This window comes from Somniosus microcephalus, chromosome 24 (assembly GCF_052327205.1).
Source record: "Somniosus microcephalus isolate GS21.2 chromosome 24, FLI_Smic_1.0, whole genome shotgun sequence".
NCBI lineage: Eukaryota > Metazoa > Chordata > Chondrichthyes > Squaliformes > Somniosidae > Somniosus > Somniosus microcephalus.
The window spans coordinates 31,862,783-31,881,760 of NC_141010.1; the positions used below are offsets into that span (position 1 = coordinate 31,862,783).

At 42.7% G+C, this 18,978-nt stretch overlaps 1 protein-coding gene across 1 annotated transcript in view; it reads left to right on the forward strand.

Moving 5' to 3' along the window:
- Positions 1 to 18,978, forward strand: part of vat1 (vesicle amine transport 1) — a 51,756-nt gene that overhangs the window by 23,458 nt on the left and 9,320 nt on the right. Inside the window, exon 5 of the mRNA XM_085966403.1 lies at positions 1,483 to 1,718. Within this exon, the coding sequence (XP_085822529.1) occupies positions 1,483 to 1,718 (236 nt within the window). The remainder of the gene's footprint in view (positions 1 to 1,482; positions 1,719 to 18,978) is intronic.

An 18,978-nucleotide genomic window follows, 5' to 3' on the forward strand; every position in this document is an offset into this window, starting at 1 on the left:
CTCATTCTTCTAAATTCCAATGAGTATAGGCCCAGCCTGCTCAACCTTTCCTCCTAAGTCAACCCCCCTCATCTCTGGAATTAACCTAGTGAATCGTTTCTGAACTTAAAAATGGTTACATAAATGGCAACCTTAAACTCTCATAGCCTGAATATGGGCCTATGATGTATAGTTACAGTGGGGCACAGGCTTGATGTAACCTAAACTGCAGGCGGGCATACCCAACATTCCGTAACTTGTATAGCAGAAGATTGTGGCAAAAAATTGCTAAAATTTTTCCCTCATTTCTTAGAAATTGTAGGTTATTGTGGCTATGTATTGGCACTTCTGAAATTGTTTATGGTTGCCTCTAATATGGAGGCACCAATTCCTCCCCCTTGCCCTGCCCAGTTAATGCTGGCACTGACATTTGTTACCTTCCCCCTCTTTCTGCTGCCCCTGTATATACTGGCACTTTTTTTCTCTTCCTCTTCCTTCCCACTGCTACGCAGACTTGGTGAAACACAAACCATTTGGATGAATGTGGGGAAATAAAAGTTTTTAGCCGGTCCAGTGAGGGAGACCTTGTCTGATTGGGGACTGAGTAGAGAGAGAGCTTGCTGTGCTTGACCTGCCCAAATCTCTCATTCTATTGCCCACACTAGTATATTCTTTTTTTAATGAACACAAAATTCATACAAAAACTAAAAGCTGTGAATAAAAGTGTTGGTTAAAACTCGCGGCGGGGGGGAGGTCATGGTCATCAACATTACAAGATGTTCGCTTTGTGATTAGCAACTCCTACAGGCTTCTACACTCTGTCGCCATGACGCTCAACGACGCACATATGAGCTGAATGTTTATTCCCTTCTTGAAAGCTATTCAAAGAAGTCAAATTGACCTTGCAGCCCTGGCACTTTAATGGGAATGCAGTGGATATTTTGAGTACAATTATTAGCAAATGAATCTAGTCTTGTAAAGAGCAGCATTTGTTCTTTGCTTATAAATATGAGGGGAATGGCATGGCGGAGGAGCAGAGCAAAGTCTCTGGCTTGTCCCACATGCCAGAACACTCATTCTTGTAGCGAGAGGACAAAGGCTGCTACATTGCAGACTGAGTAGCTATGTAGAGTGGTTTATAATGCACATCAAATGTTTACAAAACTATTTCAGGAGTTTCTAGCTCTTGCCATGTGTAATGTGTACATACTACTGTGGATATTGCTGGCAGTAGGGTATGACTGAAATGGCATGACCCGGTCAATCCACCCTTCAGATGCAATGTTGTGCTGCTTTGGTTTGGATTTTGCTAGACATGGGAAACATTTTAAAGATTCAAAATGACTACTGACCAGAAGTGCCTTTTCAAGCATAATTGGCTTCGAGGGCTATCTGTTGCATCTCTCCTACATAATGTACATTTCCTTTTTTTTTCAGTTTTTTTAATGTTCTGATTGCTTTGGAATTGACTACTGTGTGTGGCTTGGTTTTTTTTTAAATCAGGTACAGCAAATCATCAGCTCGGCCAGAAACGCAGCCCATTAACCTTTGCAAAGATCTGGTGGAATAAGTTCAGTGTTAATGGCCTGCAGCTGGTGAACTCCAACAAAGCTGTGTGTGGCTATCATCTGGGCGTCCTGGAGATTGACCAGGTTGCAGATGTTATCGACAAGCTGCTTTCTCTGTACAAAGAAGGGAAAATCAAACCTAGAGTGGACTCTGTGTGGTCATTTGAGCAGGTAAGCAATTTCATTAACAAACTTGGCCAGATTTGCCTTCGGTGGTAATATATAATGGTTGATCCACATCTCCACTGTTACCAGTTTGTAAATAATTGACCTCCACTATCTCCCTTTTTTGTTTCTTCATGCTGGGATACTGTTCCAATGATTTTCCCCAAGTATCTGTTATTTATGTGTGAGCCTTGGCAGTGAGTGCTGGCAGACTATTTGACCATAGCATCATCCTGAGAAGTATATCTGCACTTTAGTCCGACCCAAGCCTTTTCTTTTGTTTCCTGTCCTCATTCAGCACACCCCTCTGTAAAATAAACCTGTTCACACTTGTGATGAATAAAAAGAGAGAACTTGGATTAAGAAAGTCCATGGTAAGATACCTGTGCTGTGCTGATCTCGGCTGGGGCAGTGGCAGAGTACTACAAATGGCTTTGGTGTCCCCAAGCCAGGGAAGGGGAAAAGCAAGCCAATGTTTCCACTTGTGTACTGTCCAGTGACAAGCTTGGATTGGGCTTGGCTGTATTGCCCATAGCTTAAATAGCCTGGCAAAACTATCCCAGTTTTACAAATGAAGAATTTCCACTAAAGTAAGAGGCTTGCATTTACAGAATCATAATGATACAGCATTGAAGGAGACCAATCTGTCCCTCGTGCTTATTTGGTACTTCTTTGGTAGACCTATTCAAATAGTCTCTCCTCTGCACTTGCCCCATGGCTTTTTATTTTAAAAAAAAAAAAAAAAAAAAAAAATTCCTTTTGTATTTATCCAATTCCCTTTTTTGAAGTTACTCTTTAATCTGCCTCTGCCACCCTTTCAGGCAGTGCATTCCAGATCACAACTTGCTGCATTTATATATTTTTTTTAATGTTTCCTCATGCTGCTTCTGGTTCTTTTGCCAATCACCTTAAATCTGTGTCCTCAGATTACTGACCTTTCTACCATTGGAAATAATTTCTCTTACTCTGTCAAAACCCTTCATGATTTTGAACACCTATCAAATCTTCTTGACCTTCGCTGCTCTAAGTTTCTCCCGACACTCCACATAACTGAGGTCCCTCAACCCTGGTACCATTCTAGTAAATCTCTTCTGCACGTTGTATACCATCTTTCATAACCACAGGATGTCCCAAAATCCTTTACAGCCAATTAGTACTTCCTAAGTGTAGTCACTGTCTTTAATGTAGAGACTTGCCAGTGGCTAAAGAACTATACCAAAGCATGAGTCACTGCCCTGAAGAGAATACCTTGGGTTGGGTGGGGGGAAGGAGAAGAGCAGAATAAATGGAGGAACTGAAGCCAGGGTCAAAGTTGGGGGTGTGGGGTTGGAGGGAATGAAAAGGGCAACAGTGGCAGGTTTATGGACAGAGACTTTGTATGCTTTTAATTCCCTGTTTGGATTGTGTGGTGTTTTCCCCCCACTGCACCACTAAAATAGTATTTAGAAAAACTCTTTACAACAGCCTTTTGTAAGCAGAGTATTGACTAATGTGAATTTTCACTTTAGAACCTGCTTAACAGCATCTTGTTGATTTTGTAGCATTGCCACAAAGGAGGCCCTTTAGTGCAGCGATGACCTTTTCTCTACTGCACTTTTTAGTTAACGTGCTTGTTTTTAGTTAACGTGCTTGTTTTGTAGCATATGTGTTTAAATATCAAAATATAACCTACTGGCTACACTCTCAAAGTAAATCATTGGGTGTGAAGAACTTTGGGAGGTCTTGAGAATGTCAAATGTTAGCACCATAAGACTCAAATCCGGCTGCTGTTTCTTTACAGCAGTTTGTGTAAAGAGGTGGCAGTCAATATGAACCCAAATGCAGTTGGTTGCAAGCTCACACTTTATTATAAATTCCTGAAATAATCTTTGAAGCATTACAGGTAGACTATCCTTTATCCGAACTTCTGAAAACCTCAAAACCGAAGTTTTTTCGTCCAGCATAAGTCGTGCGCACGACATGACCAAAGTGGCGCACGACTTACGCAGGGCAGAGGGTCAGAGTTCCCTCCTGGGTAGGAGATTGCAGGCCGAGCCGGGCAGTGTGAAGGAGGTACCGGGAGAGTGAACCCAACAATACAGCGGCCCGTCCGATATTCTTTTCTGCCCGACCCCCAACCTGATTTGCGGGCCAGCTTAGTAGGAGTCAGCCGATATCCGGCTTTCCAGAGAAGCAGGAAGGGGAATGAGACACAGAACAGTTGCAAGAGGTAGCCTGAACTTTTAAAATTTATATTAAATACAAATTTCCCAGTCTTATAATAATACCTGCTGAAAACCGAAACTCAGCTGGTCCCAAGGCTTTCGGATAAGGGATAGTGTACCTGTACTACTAAAGCCAGCCAATATGTTGGCTTTAAGTGAGAATTATTTTGGCCTTGGAGGACAGATTTATAAATGCTGACTTCTGGAGTTCCTCGGTAGCTAAATTCACTATGATTCGAGGCATCCAGCACAAGTGTACCCTGTTCAATCACTAGTGTGTGCTGTTTGCTGCTCTACTTGGCATCGGCTATGGGGCATGACTTTTTGGGTCCTTGGGCTAAGGAAGCTTTAAAATTGGCCAAGGTTACTGCTCAAGCTTGTGATCTAATGACTCAGCTAGAATGTATGTGATGACATTGATCTCGATTCTTTTTTAAATGATAGTATCTGTCTCAATGGCTGCTTGTGGTAAAACATTCCATGACCCTACTAATGAAAGATGTCTTTAATATCCTCATTACATAGAAACATAGAAGATAGGAGTAGGCCATTCGGCCTTTCGAGCCTGCTCCGCCATTCAATGAGATCATGGCTGATCATTCAAATTCAGTACCCTGTCCCTGCCTTCTCCCCATATCCCTTGATCCCTTTAGCCTTAAGAAATATATCCAACTCTTTCTTGAATATATTTAATGAACTGGCTTCCACTGCCCTCTGTGGCAGAGAATTCCACAGGTTCACCACTCTCTGGGTGAAAAAATTCCTCCTCATTTCAGTCCTAAATGTCCTACCCCTTATCCTTAGACTATGACCCCTGGTTCTGGACTCTCTGACCATCGGGAACATCCTTCCTGCATCTAGTCTGTCCAGGCCTGACAGAATTTTATAGGTTTCGATGAGATCCCCTCTCCATCTTCTAAACTCCAGCGAGTATAAGCCCAATCGACACAATCTCTCCTCGTACGTCATTCCTGCCATCCCAGGTATCGGCCTGGTGAATCTTCGCTGCACTCCTTCCATGGCAAGAACGTCCTTCCTCAGAAGGTGACCAAAACTGCACACAATACTCAAGGTGTGGTCTTGCCAAGGCCCTGTACAACTGTAGCAAGACATCCTTGTTCCTGTACTCAAACCCTCTTGCTATGAAGGCCAACATACCATTTGCCTTCCTAACCGCCTGCTGCACCTGCATGCTTACCTTCTGCGACTGGTGCACAAGAACACCCAGGTCTCTTTGCACTTCCCCCTTCTCCCAATCTATTGCCATTCAAATAATAATGCGCCTTCCTGTTTTTGCCACCAAAGTGGATAACCTCACATTTATCCACATTATAGTGCATTTGCCATGTTTCTGCCCAATCACCTAACCTGTCCAAATCGTACTGGAGTTTCACGACATCCTCCTCGCAGCATACCCTCCCACCCAGCTTTGTGTCGTCTGCAAATTTGGAGATATTACATTCAATTCCCTCGTCCAGATCATTAATATATATTGTGAACAGCTGGGGTCCTAGGACCGATCCTTGCGGTACCCCACTAGTCACTGCCTGCCACTTGGAAAACAACCCGTTTATTCCAACTCTTTGCTTTCTGTCCGCCAACCAGTTCTCTATCCAAGTCAATACCTTGCCCCCAATCCAATGTGCCTTAATTTTGCACGCTAATCTCTTATGTGGGACCTTATTGAAAGCCTTCTGAAAGTCCAAATACACCACATCCACTGGTTCTCCCTTATCTATTTTACCAGTTACATCCTCAAAAAAATTCCAGTAGATTAGTCAAGCATGATTTACCTTTTTGTAAATCCATGTTGACTTTGTCCGATCCTGTCACTGCTTTCCAAGTGCTCTGCTATTACATCTTTTATAATGGACTCTAGCATTTTCCCCACTACCGATGTCAGGCTTACTGGTCTATAATTCCCTGCTTTTTCTCTACCACCTTTTTTGAATAGTGGAGTAACATTAGCTACCCTCCCATCCATGGGTACTGTTCCAGAGTCTATCGAGTTCTGGAAGATGACCAGCAATGCATCTACTATTTCTAGGGCCACTTAAGTACCCTGGGATGTAGATTATCAGGCCCTGGGGATTTATCGGCCTTCAGTCCCATCAATTTTCCTAATGCCATTTCCCTACAAATACTGATTTCTTTCAGTTCCACCCTTTCATCAGACCCTATGTTCCCCGGCATCTCTGGGAGGTTATTTGTGTCCTCCTTTGTGAAGACAGAACCAAAATATGTATTTAGTTGGTCTACCATTTCGTTGTTCCCCATTATAAATTCCCCTGATTCTGACTGCAAGGGACCTACGCTTGACTTCATCAATCTTTTTCTCTTCACATATCTATAAAAGCTTTTACAAACAGTTTTTATGTTCCCAGCTAGCTTACTCTCCTATTCTATTTTCCCTTTCTTAATTAATCCCTTTGTCCTCTGTTGAATCCTGAGCTGCTCCCAATCCTCAGGATTATTGCTTTTTCTGGCCAATTTGTATGTCCTCTCCTTGGATCTTATGCTATCCCTAATTTCCCTTGTTAGCCACAGTTGAGTCACCTTTTTTGTTTTATTTTTATGCCAAACTGGGATGAGCAACTTCTGTAGTTCATCCATTCGGTCTTTGAATGTTTGCCATTGCCTATCCACCGTCACCCCTTTGAGTGCCATTCCCCAATCAATCCTACCCAACTTGCTCCTCAGACCATTGTAGTTTCCTTTATTTAAATTGAGGACCCTTGTTTGAGTCAACTACTTCATTCTCCATCTTAATGAAGAATTCGATCATATTATGATCGCTCTGACCCAAGGGGCCTCGTACAACAAGATTGCTAATTAATCCTTTCTCGTTACGTAACACCCAATCTAAGATGGCCTGATCTCTGGTTGGTTCCTCGACATATTGGAAACCATCCCACAAACCAGGAATTCCTCCTCCACAGTATTGTTACCAATTTGGTTAGCCCAATCTATATGTAGATTAAAATCACCCATGATGACTGCTGTGCCCTTATTGCACGCTTCTTTAATTTCCCTTTTAATGCCATCCCCAACCTCCGCCTTACTGTTTTGGAGGTCTATATACCACTCCCACTAATGTTTTTTTCCCCCTTTAGTATTTCTCAATTCTACCCATACAGAATCCACATCATCAGAGCTAATATCCTTCATTACAATTGTGTTAATCCCTTCTTTAACCAGTAATGCTACCCCACCTCCCTTTCCTTTTTGCCTATCGTTCCTGAATATCAAATACCCCTGGATGTTGAGTTCCCAGTCTTGGCCATCCTTGAGCCACGTTTCTGTAATCCCAACTAAATCATATTCATTTACCTCTATTTGCGCAGCCAATTCATCCACCTTCTTACAAATGCTCCTTGCATTAAGACACAAAGCCTTCAGGCTTGTTTTTTTAACGCTCTTAGACCTATTAGAATTATTATTTACTGTGGCCATGTTTGATTTTAAACCGTTGATTTCTCTGACTGCCACTTTTGTTTTTCTCCTTCCTATCTTTTTTGCTTTTATCCTTGTTTCCCTTTCCTGTCTCCCTGCTCAGGTTCCCAACCCCCTTCCATTTTAGTTTAAACCCTCCCCCACAGCACTAGCAAACACTCCTTTTTCTCTCCTCCCTCCTCCCCCCCCCCCCCCCCCAAGGACATCGGTCCTAGTCCTGCCCAGGTGCAGACTGTCCGGTTTGAACTGGTCCCACCTCCCCCAGAACCGGTTCCAATGTCCCAGGAACTTGAATCCCTCCCCCTGGTACCATTCCTCTAGCCACGTATTCATCTGAAGTATCCTTCTATTTCTACTCTGACTAGCACATGGCACTGGTAGCAATCCTGAGATTACTACCTCTTTTAGGTCCTGTTTTTTTAAATTTACCTCCTAACTCCCTATATTCCACTTTTAGGACCTCATCCTGCTTTTTACCTACATCGTAGGTAAATTAGTAATTCACCAACTATAGGGAAAAAAAATTACTAATCTTAACCTCAAATTTTAAACCCACTTTTTTTTTCTTTTTTCTTTTTTCGTCTTGCTCTTGGCAAAAAGGCCCCAATTTCTCGAGCTTTACTGTTTCTGAATGACACTGCGTGTGTACCTTTTTTTTTAAATTTTAAATGCACACTTACCAGTGTAAACCTTAAAAACTGAATCTACACTTGGAGATCGGAAGCCTAAGCTTCCAGCACTTGGCTACATAGTCTGAACATAAAATCACTTCATATGTCAGCTTTTGAATTGCAAGACCAAAGGTTTTGATTTGAGCATTAGATATGTATGCACACTATGTTTAATATCTCAACTGAAAAGATAGAGGTGAAAATAGAATGCTGGAAATACTCAGCAGGTCAGGCAGCATCTGTGGAGAGAGAGAGAGAGTTTACGGCTGATGACCCTTCGTCAGAACTGGAAAAAGTTGGAAATGGAACAGGGTTTTTAAGACAAACAGAAATCCTGTCTTTTGAGAAGAGCAGAACTTCTTCAAGGTGGGCATTCCTAGAAGAGAAGTGGCAGCAAAGGGTCATTGACCTGCAATGTTAACTGTGTCTCTCTGGCATTTCCTGTGTTCATTTCAGATTTTCGGCATCTGCAGCATTTTGCTTTTGTATTAATGTTAAACAGGCTCCATCTTTCCTGTCTGGTGGATGTAAATGATCGGGGAGTTCTTCTGGTTTCCTGGCCGATTTTAGTTATCCCTCAATTAACATCACTAAAACAGATTATCTGGTCATTTATCTCGCTGCTGTGCACAAGCTGGCTGCCATGTTTGCAACACTTCCAAAAGTACTCCATTGACTGTAAAGCACTTTGGACTGTCCTGGGGTCATGAAAGGCACTATTTTTATACTATACACATTTGACAGAACACTTAAATCCTATTGTACTATAGTCTTTTAAATACCAGTGTTGATTTGTTAGCTTAGCAACTAATGTGTACACTAACTTAAAAATGAACTTGAGCATGACCTCCAGATCGTAAGAGCTTTTATTGGCTATTTAACCTGGTCACTGTTAAAATAACAGATTTGGTGTAGTAGGAAATTTAATTTCACTCCATATTGGCAGTTTGCAAAAGTACCAAATAACTTCCTAACTCATCAGATTGTCTCACTATTCTTGAGCCCTATTCCAAACCAGCAAACATGTTTACCTGTACATATTGTGCAGTATTTGATTACCATCACACTAGTTCAATACGTACAACCCTGACCACTTAAAATCTTGCCATCTGCATAGCAAAATCAAGTGTGAAATGATCTAATTGGGTCTTTGCTGAAAAGCACTGTAGTGGCCTTTCTCTTGGCTTTTGCGGGCGTTTGTATATTGTATTTTAGACCGGGTCGCCTTGGGATATTTAACAAAAACCTGCCAAATCAGGAGACCTTGTATGTGAAATTAAAGCAGTCTTAAATGTTTTAAGAAGCAGCTTCTCTGCCTAATTATAGAACTGAGTAATTGGACTCCAGCAGTTCATTTGGCAGGTTTACAGACATAACCTCTAGAAGCCTGTGATCTAAGAATTGTGAAGAATTTAACTTCCTGTGAAACTGGTAAAATAGTACTGATTCTGTGGGAGTAGAATCTTTAATTGACTTCCAGAGTAGTGAATGATTAAGGCAGAAAGGCCCTCTTATGCAGTTGTAATATTTTTTGTCACCTAATGGATATTACATTTGAGATACTGGCACTGTGTTGGAGCAGAGAAGGCGAAGAATTGAGATTTATAGAAGTTCTCTAGGGGAAAAGAATAAGTAGAATGGTTTTGACAGCAAATGGGGAAAGGCTATGCTCTCTGGTTTGGAAGTGAGGCAAGAAGACTGGGTGAAATTTCTTCACCTGTACTTGTTGGGAGTGTGGCATGCTTTACCACACAGTACTTGAGGCAGGGACGATTGCATCTTTTTAAAGGCAACCTATTTTAAGTGGAGGAAAATGCAGGGATAATGGGATAGTGGGTTTGGATTTGGATTATTCTAGCACGGACATGATGGTCAAAATGACTGCTGTAAATTTCTGTGGTTAAACTTGCATCAAGATTTGAATGTCTAAAATTTTGAGCATGATCATTAATCAATAATGAACTAGTTGGTAGAGATGCCAATATTGAAAATGCCAAATAGTGACTTGAGTCTCCATATGTAAGTTGGTATCTGGGTTTGTGCTCTAATGCTCAATGTTAAATCTAGTTGTCAAGCACTTTAGAATCCTATTAAATCCCTGGAATAACATGTTCTATTTAACACTGCACTGTTTCATGGGACACCTGTTCTTAAATCCTGAAACTCAAGGCAAACTTGCAGCAATTTTTTTGGGGCCAACTAAGTGTTTAAGGAGAAATAAAGATACTGGCCAGTGTGAAAAGATGATGTAAGGAAGTAACCTGTTTTAAATTCTGTAAAGACAGACCTCTGTTTGAATTCTACATGAACTTGTAGTCCATTTGAACCAAATATTGCTACTGCTGGAACTAGGGGTCCAAGTCTAAAGGTATTGATCATCTCAAATCTCTCATACAAACATACATGCGAATTAAGAGCAGGAGTAGGCCCCTCGAGCCTGCTCCGCTAATCAATAAGATCATGGCTGATCCGATTACTCCACATTCCCACCTACCCCTGAAAACCTTTCATCCCCTTGCTTATCAAGAATCTGCCTTAAAAATATTCAAAGACTTTGCTTCCACCGCCCTCCTGAGGAAGAGAGTTCCAAAGACTCACGACCCTCTGAGAATTTCTCTTCATCTGTCTTAAGTGGGCGAACCCTTATATTTAAACAGTGACTCCTAGTTCTAGATTCTCCCACAAGAGGAAACAGCCACCCTGAAACATAATATCGGAGGGATCTGGACAATCAAGTCACCTCTTACTCTTCTAAACTCCAGCGGATACAAGCCTAGCCTAGACAACCCGTCCATTCCTGAACTGCTACCAATGCATTTACATCCTTCCTTAAATAAGGAGACTAATAATGTACACATCCACCATTTGAGCAAACTTTTTTTTTCCTCTCAAAGATGGTGACTCAGGTTTTGCAGGTGCTAGGTGCTCTTCATGGCTGCTGTTCATGTGAATCAGGATTCTGGCATGCTTTAGTTCATGCTATGAATGGCAACTCTGGCCATATATTTTGTGATCCAGAGGTGTTCAGGTTAATTGTACAGCCCTTTCTGTCAACCCAGCTGAAAATGCAAATTGTAGGTTTGTTCTCCAGTCTGTGATTGTACTTAACTATTTACTGGTTGCTGATTTATACAAATGGCCTGCTTGGCACGAATATTTGTGGTGCTGTACATTATTTCAGTAGTAGGAACTTGATATGTAAACTTCTTGCCTGTCATTGACTTGACTTGGCCACTTCAAAATCAGATTTGATTTGCTGTATTAGTGAGAGCCTGGTCATGCTCTACAATTTAATGCAAGCCCAAAAAAAAAAATCTAGATGCAAATGAGACCAGTTGAAAATGCAGTACTGCAGGGTGCTAGCGTACACATTCTTCTGAAATTCCCTGCACCATTATTTTAGTGGAGGTGTCGACCAGTTTAAAATAATTGGTCGATTCCTCTGCTACAATGGTGGAATTTCAGATTAACTCATTGGACAGGATTTTCATTGGGCCGTGGAGTCGGGGTGAAATCGGGGGCGCGGGGCGGGGGGGGGGCGGGGCGCGGGGCGGGGGCATGAACCCAACCCGCCTCCATCCCAGTTTCAAAGGCGGCGGATACCCGACCTGTGCGCGGAGCCGCCTCTGAGGCGGAAAGGGGATTAGTGCCAATTAACTGCCCGTTAACAGGCAGTTTTTAGCCTAATCCCTCTTTATTCCTGAAGTGTGGGATTCCCGACGGCTCCAAACCACGCCAAGTTAGCGAGGCAGACCGTCTGGCTGAAGGGCTTGGAGGGGTCGAGATGTCCGGTGCTCAGGTGAGTGATTGGTGCGTGAGTGCAGAGGTAAGTGTGTTTGGTGTGTGTAAAGTGTTTAAGTTTTATTTACCTTTTTTACAGCCTTCCTTCCTTCAAGTCTCGAGTCCCTCATCTCATCGGCACAGAAAGCAGAATGGCCACGAGCTGTCAAAAGTTGCAGCATTCAGCTTTCTGTTCTGGAGAGATCTCTAAATCAGCCTGAGAGGAAGGAATTAACTTGGCGTACAGATTCAGAGTTTGACCGCTTCAAATGCTGATATTTCATCTGTCAAAAGCTCTTGACAGATGAAATGTCAATCTGTGATGTCACCTGTTGCTGGGTGGCCCTTAATTGGCCTGGGTGGGCTCAACAAGATTAATCAAGTGGAAATCGCGTGGGTTGGCCACAACTCGATGGAGGCGTGACTACAACCCTGAAAGTTGTAGTCCCGCCTCCAGTATCAAAATCCAGCCCATTGTGTTCATGCTCTAGTATCCATCAGTGGCGTTCCTTTTTTGAGCTGCTCTAAATCTTGGTGGTGGGGGGGTGCGGTTTGGGCAAGAAGTGCAAGGAACTGATTTCTTCGTTTATAGGTGCAGATCCATAGAGGCTTTCAATAAGGTGGCGTTCAAGGACTTGGCAACAAAGTTGAGATGTCACTGGCCTGGTACCCTTGGCTGCAGAGGACAATGTTTAGATTCAAATTCTGCTCTGTAAATGGTGCCGAGTGCACTCCTAGAATGGAATTGTTACATAGTGAGTTTATTTTAAAAAAAAAAAATTTAAATTACGTTTGAAGAAATATATAGATTTTGTTCAGGTTTTTAGTGGCAGCATTATTTATACTTGATATTTTGGGACTATTATTTCTGTGGCAGAGCTTCCTAGTAAATTTTAGCTAGAGGGTCCAGGAAACTAGAAGGGGTGTGGGGAGCTGTGACTCCACAGTGGAGGAGTACTGATTCAAGGAGTAATTTTGACTGATGGTGTAAAACAGCAGATAGCAAATCAGAAGCTTGTTTTGCATCTTTTAATATTTACATTGATGTCAAAATTACCCACCAAATTTTTTTTTTTTTTCTTCCTGCGTGCCTTGCCTTCCTAAATTGCGTGTTTGATTTTTAGTTTCATTGTGGAGAGCTGTTGAGTGGTGGTAAGGTGACTCCCTGTAGGAAGGAACACTCCAAAGGACCTCGGCAACTAGCTGAGAGGTGGTGTCCTGGGGGTGGGTGTCTGCCCTGTCTAGCACAAATGGTTTGTGGCCTTGGTGAGTGGGAAGGAAAGCTAGCATGTGGGGAGCAAGTGAGAATGTGAAGTGTCTATACTGTCTGTTTTTGGAAGAGTGGGTATTTGATTTTTGTACTAAAAGCAAATGGAAAGGTGTTCTGATGGTGGTTGGGGTGTCAAGCCAACAGTGCTAAAGGTTAAATAAAGAGCAAATAGTTGGGCAGCTGCAGCAGTGTTGCTGCTTGAGTATCTGAGGTGGTGGGTGGAGCTGCACGCTCGAACACCTTGGCATCACTGGCCAAAGAGCTTGTTTGCTTTTTCTGCATGGAACAGATGTTTAACTTGTCATTTGTGACAGTTTAGAAAGTTGTTGGGAAGGTGCCAGTTTGAAATGTTAAATTGGATTAGTCACATTCGGTGTAGGATGCGTGTGTGCGTGCGTGTGTTGCTTTTACAAAATTAAAAGCACCAGTTCACCAACCCCCATCACACTTGGAGAGTCGCTCACCTGTGCACCTCTTCCCTGGGCTTCATATTACCCACCTTGTGAAGGCTGGACCAGGGATTGTGCTTCCGGTTTGATATTTAATTGTTCCAGCTTTACATCCCATCACTTTCATAAAAGCCTTGTGACAAGGACTTAGATGAGAGACTGGGTTAGCTTCACTTCTGTGACCTTTAGTGATTCATGAACTGCAGCCCCCAGATCCTTCTGCTTGGCAGCCTTGTGCACACAACCATGTTAATCCTAAATTTCTAATGAGATCCATCCTGGAAGTGTATTTGTTCCTTTGCCAATCTCTTTCCACTCCCCCTGGGTCTCCTTGAATAAACTCTTGACGCTTTGTTCTACAAGCCCTCTGTCACCTTTTTGTAGATTGCTCCTAATTTCCGCTGCACAAAGATGACAGTTTCTCACAGGAAATGCCACTGGTGATTGACAAATGCCTCTCTGCAGTGCTGGAGGAGGGGGTCAAAATATACTAAAATTCTAGTGGATTACCTATCTGAGACCACTGTGCAAACGTCTCCCTATCATGCCAGTGACCGCAGACAGAGTAGGAAGAATCGGTGATTCATTCCTTTCTAGGCCATGCTACTCTACCCTCATACAAGGAACATATGTACAAGAGTAAACCATTATGCCAAAACGTATTGTTACAAATTTGCTGTATAAAGGAACTATTGGAAGAAACATATATTTTTGTAGGGAGAACAATCTCCCTGCCAATGATGCTCCCAAACTGAAGTGACTCTAACCTGGTGTTTCAACGTCTGTGTTCTACAGAAGTGACATTGAACCACCATTGTCCCTTTCTGAACTGCCAGAGGGTGTGTATTGCATCATCTATTATGCTGATGCGGTGTGTTAACTGTTTCCCTTTTTTAAAGAATAATTGTTGTAAATCTAGAGGTCATCTACAGATTGATTGCTGTTGGAGGTTTGTGCCTGTCTGCTTCTGAATCCAGGTCAGGGAAAAATAACATTAAAAGATTACTTTTTTTAAATGATGCTTTTGACACTGAATTGTGACCCCTGAATGTGGCAGATGGGCACTGGATTTCATGTTTATTATGCGAGCCCTTTGTTCATGCCGCTCTCTACTAAATCACAAATGCACATAGACGATAGGAGCAGGAGTAGGCCATTCGGCCCCTCGAGCCTGCTCTGCCATTCAATGAGATCATGGTGGATCATCCAAATTCAGTACCCTGTCCCTGCCTTCTCCCCATAGCCCTTGATCCCCTTAGCCTCAAGAAATATATCCAACTCTTTCTTGAATATATTTAATGAACTGGCCTCCACTGCCCTCTGGCAGAGAATTCCACAGGTTCGCCACTCTCGGTGAAGAAATTCCTCCTCATTTCAGTCCTAAATGGCTTACCCCTTATCCTTAGACTATGACCCCTGGTTCTGGACTCCCTGGCCATCAGAAACATCCTTCCTGCATCTAGTCTGTCCAGGCCTGACAGAATTTTATAGGTTTCGATGAGATCCCCCCTCAATCTTCTAAACTCCAGTGAGTATAAGCCCAATCGACACAATCTCTCCTCCTATGTCATTCCTGCCATCCCAGGTATCAGCCTGGTGAATCTTCGCTGCACTCCTTCCATGGCAAGAACGTCCTTCCTCAAGTAAGGCGACCAAAACTGCAAACAATACTTGAGGTGCGGTCTCACCAAAGCCCTGTACAACTGTAGCAAGACATCCTTGTTCCTGTACTCAAACCCTCTTGCTACGAAGGCCAACATACCATTTGCCACCTGCATGCTTACCTTCAGTGACTGGTGCACAAGGACACCCAGGTCTCTTTGCACTTCCCCCTTCTCCCAATCCATTGCCATTCAAATAATCTGCCTTCCTGTTTTTGCCACCAAAGTGGATAACCTCACATTTATCCACATTACAGTGCATTTGCCATGTTTCTGCCCAATCACCCAATCTGTCCAAATCGTACTGGAGTTTCATGACATCCTCCTCACAGCTTACCCTCCCACCCAGCTTTGTGTCGTCTGCAAATTTGGAGATCGTGCATCCAATTCCCTTGTCCAGATCATTAATATATATTGTGAACAGCTGGGGTCCTAGGACCGATCCTTGCGGTACCCCACTAGTCACTGCCTGCCACTCGGAAAACGACCCGTTTATTCCAACTCTTTGCTTTCTGTCCGCCAACCAGTTCTCTATCCAAGTCAATACCTTGCCCCCAATCCCATGTGCCTTAATTTTGCATGCTAATCTCTTATGCGGGACCTTATCGAAAGCCTTCTGAAAGTCCAAATACACCACATCCACTGGTTCTCCCTTATCTATTTTACCAGTTACATCCTCAAAAAAATCCCAGTAGATTAGTCAAGCATGATTTACCTTTTGTAAATCCATGTTGACTTTGTCTGATCCTGTCACTGCTTACCAAGTGTTCTGCTATTACATCTTTTATAATAGATTCTAGCATTTTCCCCACTACCGATGTCAAGCTTACCAGTCTATAATTCCCTGCTTTTTCTTGACCACCTTTTATCTATAGATGTTTAGTAACTAAACTGTGTGGTATAGATGTGCTGATCTAGTATCTCATTAATGCATTGTTGACTGATGTTTCTTCAACTTTTATGTTGCACAACAAAATCAATTCTTTAAACATTTTCTGCAGTTTAAAATATCTTGCAAGTGGAATCATTTTATAGATCCATTAACTTCTTTTTTTGTTCGTGCGTGTGTGCGTGTGCGTGTGCACCAGTTTGAAGCTTCATTGCTGCATTGGCATGTCTCGGGTGAAGTGACTTCAGCGGTCCTTAAGCTAGAGGAGGAGAAACTGAGCAAAGGCTCCACTCATGAGTTGGGCAAAGTCCATGTGTGTGGAACTTTGAGAAGGACAGAATTGCGTTTTAGAATGAGCAAAGGGCATGCAATAATAAACAATGAGCAAAGGGCATGCAATAATAAACATGAAATCCAGTGCCCATCCACCACCTTCAGGGGTCACAATTCAAAGTGATGGCTGAAAAACCAACTGACATTTGCTGTCTGGCATCCTGTAAATAATAGTAGAGGTGGTTAGGAATGGGTCCATGCTTCCTTCTGCTCTTGTTTTCCACTTCACCCCTTCTTTCCAAAGAAGTAGCTATGTTCACTCCGAGCTTTCGTATCTTGGAGCCACTAACAACGTGTAAAAGCTTTGACCTGATCCCATGAGATGTCTTTTAATGCCATTCAATTTGTTTAAGGAAAAAGTGGTTGAGGTAATGGGGTCTACTTGTCATGTGTTAAAATAGTGTTGCTAACAGAATTTACTGGACTCTGGTTGTTGTCCTTTTCCAGCCACTGTCTGGGTTGAAGCTGATGGTTCACACCATCAGCATCCCAAGTTGAGCTTCCAACCTAATATCCCTTCCATCAAAAAGACTGCCTACTTCCATGTCCGTAACCTCGCCCATCTCCACCCCATCCTCTGCCTCCAGACTCTCCCATTCCAATGCTCTCCTGGCCAGCCTCCCCTCCATAAACAGCAGCTCATCCAAAACTCTGCTACCTGTCCTAACCAGCACCACAAAGTCTGCTCACCCATGTGCTCTCTGCCCTTTCATTGACTCCAGATCCCCCCCCATGCTCTAATTTAAAATTCTTAGCCACACATGTTCAAATCACCATGTTCTCTTCTCCCCATCTCTAACCTCCTCCAGCCCTACAACACTCTGAACTTTGTGCTCCCCTTGTGCAACCCCATTCACATTCCATCATTGGTGGCTGTGTCTTCAGCTGGATAGGCCCCAAGCTTTGGCTTTCCCTCCCTAAACCTCAATGCCTCTTCATCTCGTTCTCCTCCTTTAAGACTCTCGCTTAAAATTTAAGTGCCTTGTGACCTTTTACTACATATGGGGCACTATGTAAATACAAGCTGTTACCTCAGACTAAGCTTTGTCACCCCTTCTAATATCTCCTCCCTTTGGCTTCGTAGCAATTTTTGTCTGATTTACATTTCTGAAGTGCCTTGACCTTTTCTTCCATGTTAAAGGCACTATGTAAGGCACAAAGAAAATACTGCAGATGCTGGAAATGTGAAATAAAAAGAGAAAATGCTGGAGATACTCAGCAGGTCAGGCAGCATCTGTGAAGAGAGAAACAGAGTTGACGTTTTAGGTCAATGACCTTTTGTCAGAACTACATAAGGTTTTGGTGGTCCTCCTGCTGAAGCAAGTCCTCTCTGGGCTGAACAAACTACCTTCTGAAACTCCTTTCAGTGTGTGTTGTGTGCACGTGTGTGCCTCCAGCCATACATCACTTCAGACCTGGGCTTGCTTCTCATTTCCCAAGTTCTCAGCCAGCCCTACATGAAGCCCTACTAACCAGAAGTGCTGCACCTCCGAGTAACCCGGCACGATCGTGGTGTTTGGTGATTTGAGATTTCATTGCCTAAAAATCTGAATTCTGCTTTACTAAATGTCACTGCTACTCCTACTAAAAAATGAATAGTGCCACTAAATTATGCCCCCACTGTCTTATTTTTAAAAACCACATGCACACTTGCAATAAAATTTGACAACCAAGAAGGAGGCCATTTGGCTCAATGCACCATTTCCTGTATTTTCAAGTTATCCACTTGGTCTCCATCACGCGCCCCTTCCTGTCCTCCTAACCCTTTCTCAAATTTTCCGTTTTATTTTTTAAAACGGAGCTCTTCTAGATTCTCTCCACTGCTGTTTCTAATGACTTTATTGTAATAAAATAATATTCTGCTTTGGGTTTTTTGGTGATGGTCTTTGTTATGTAACCTAGTTACTCATTTACCAGTAGAAATAGTTCTTCCCTCTATCTTGTCAAAACTCCTCAATTTTAAACCTCCCTATGACATTTTTCAATTCCTCCCTAATTAAAGTTTCTCTAGCTCTGGTATCATTTTAATGGTGACTGAAAACCAGTTTATTCCATTGTACTGTACTCGTGGTATTGGATATGGAGCGCAACTATACCCTCCTAATCTGCTATTGAGGCTTCCTTTTGTAGCTCAGTGCTTGGGTTTGATGCCACATGTCAGTGCAAAGCTAAGTTTTTCAGGATTCTGTTGCATTTTATGAGCACTTTGTAAACAAACAGGACTTTTTGAGAGTCAGTCATCCATTCCTGTACTGTTAAGATTTCAAATTGAACAGCCAGGGAGTGGCGCTGTCTGTGCTTGGAAGCACTTGTGCACAGAACATTCTCCCCTGGCTATCAACGTATATGAATTCAGACAGCTATTCTAAAATCTAGACTTGCCCTCTGTATTCTGTAGCTACCCATCTCTGGCTGATCGATCCTAAATCCCTACCGTATTAAATATTTGACCCCTACAGAATAAACAGTAATGGGCGAAATGGCGTATTTTGATTGAAATCCAATTGTAAATCAGCACAAAGTCAAAGACTGTCACTCCATTCCTGAATTCCACCT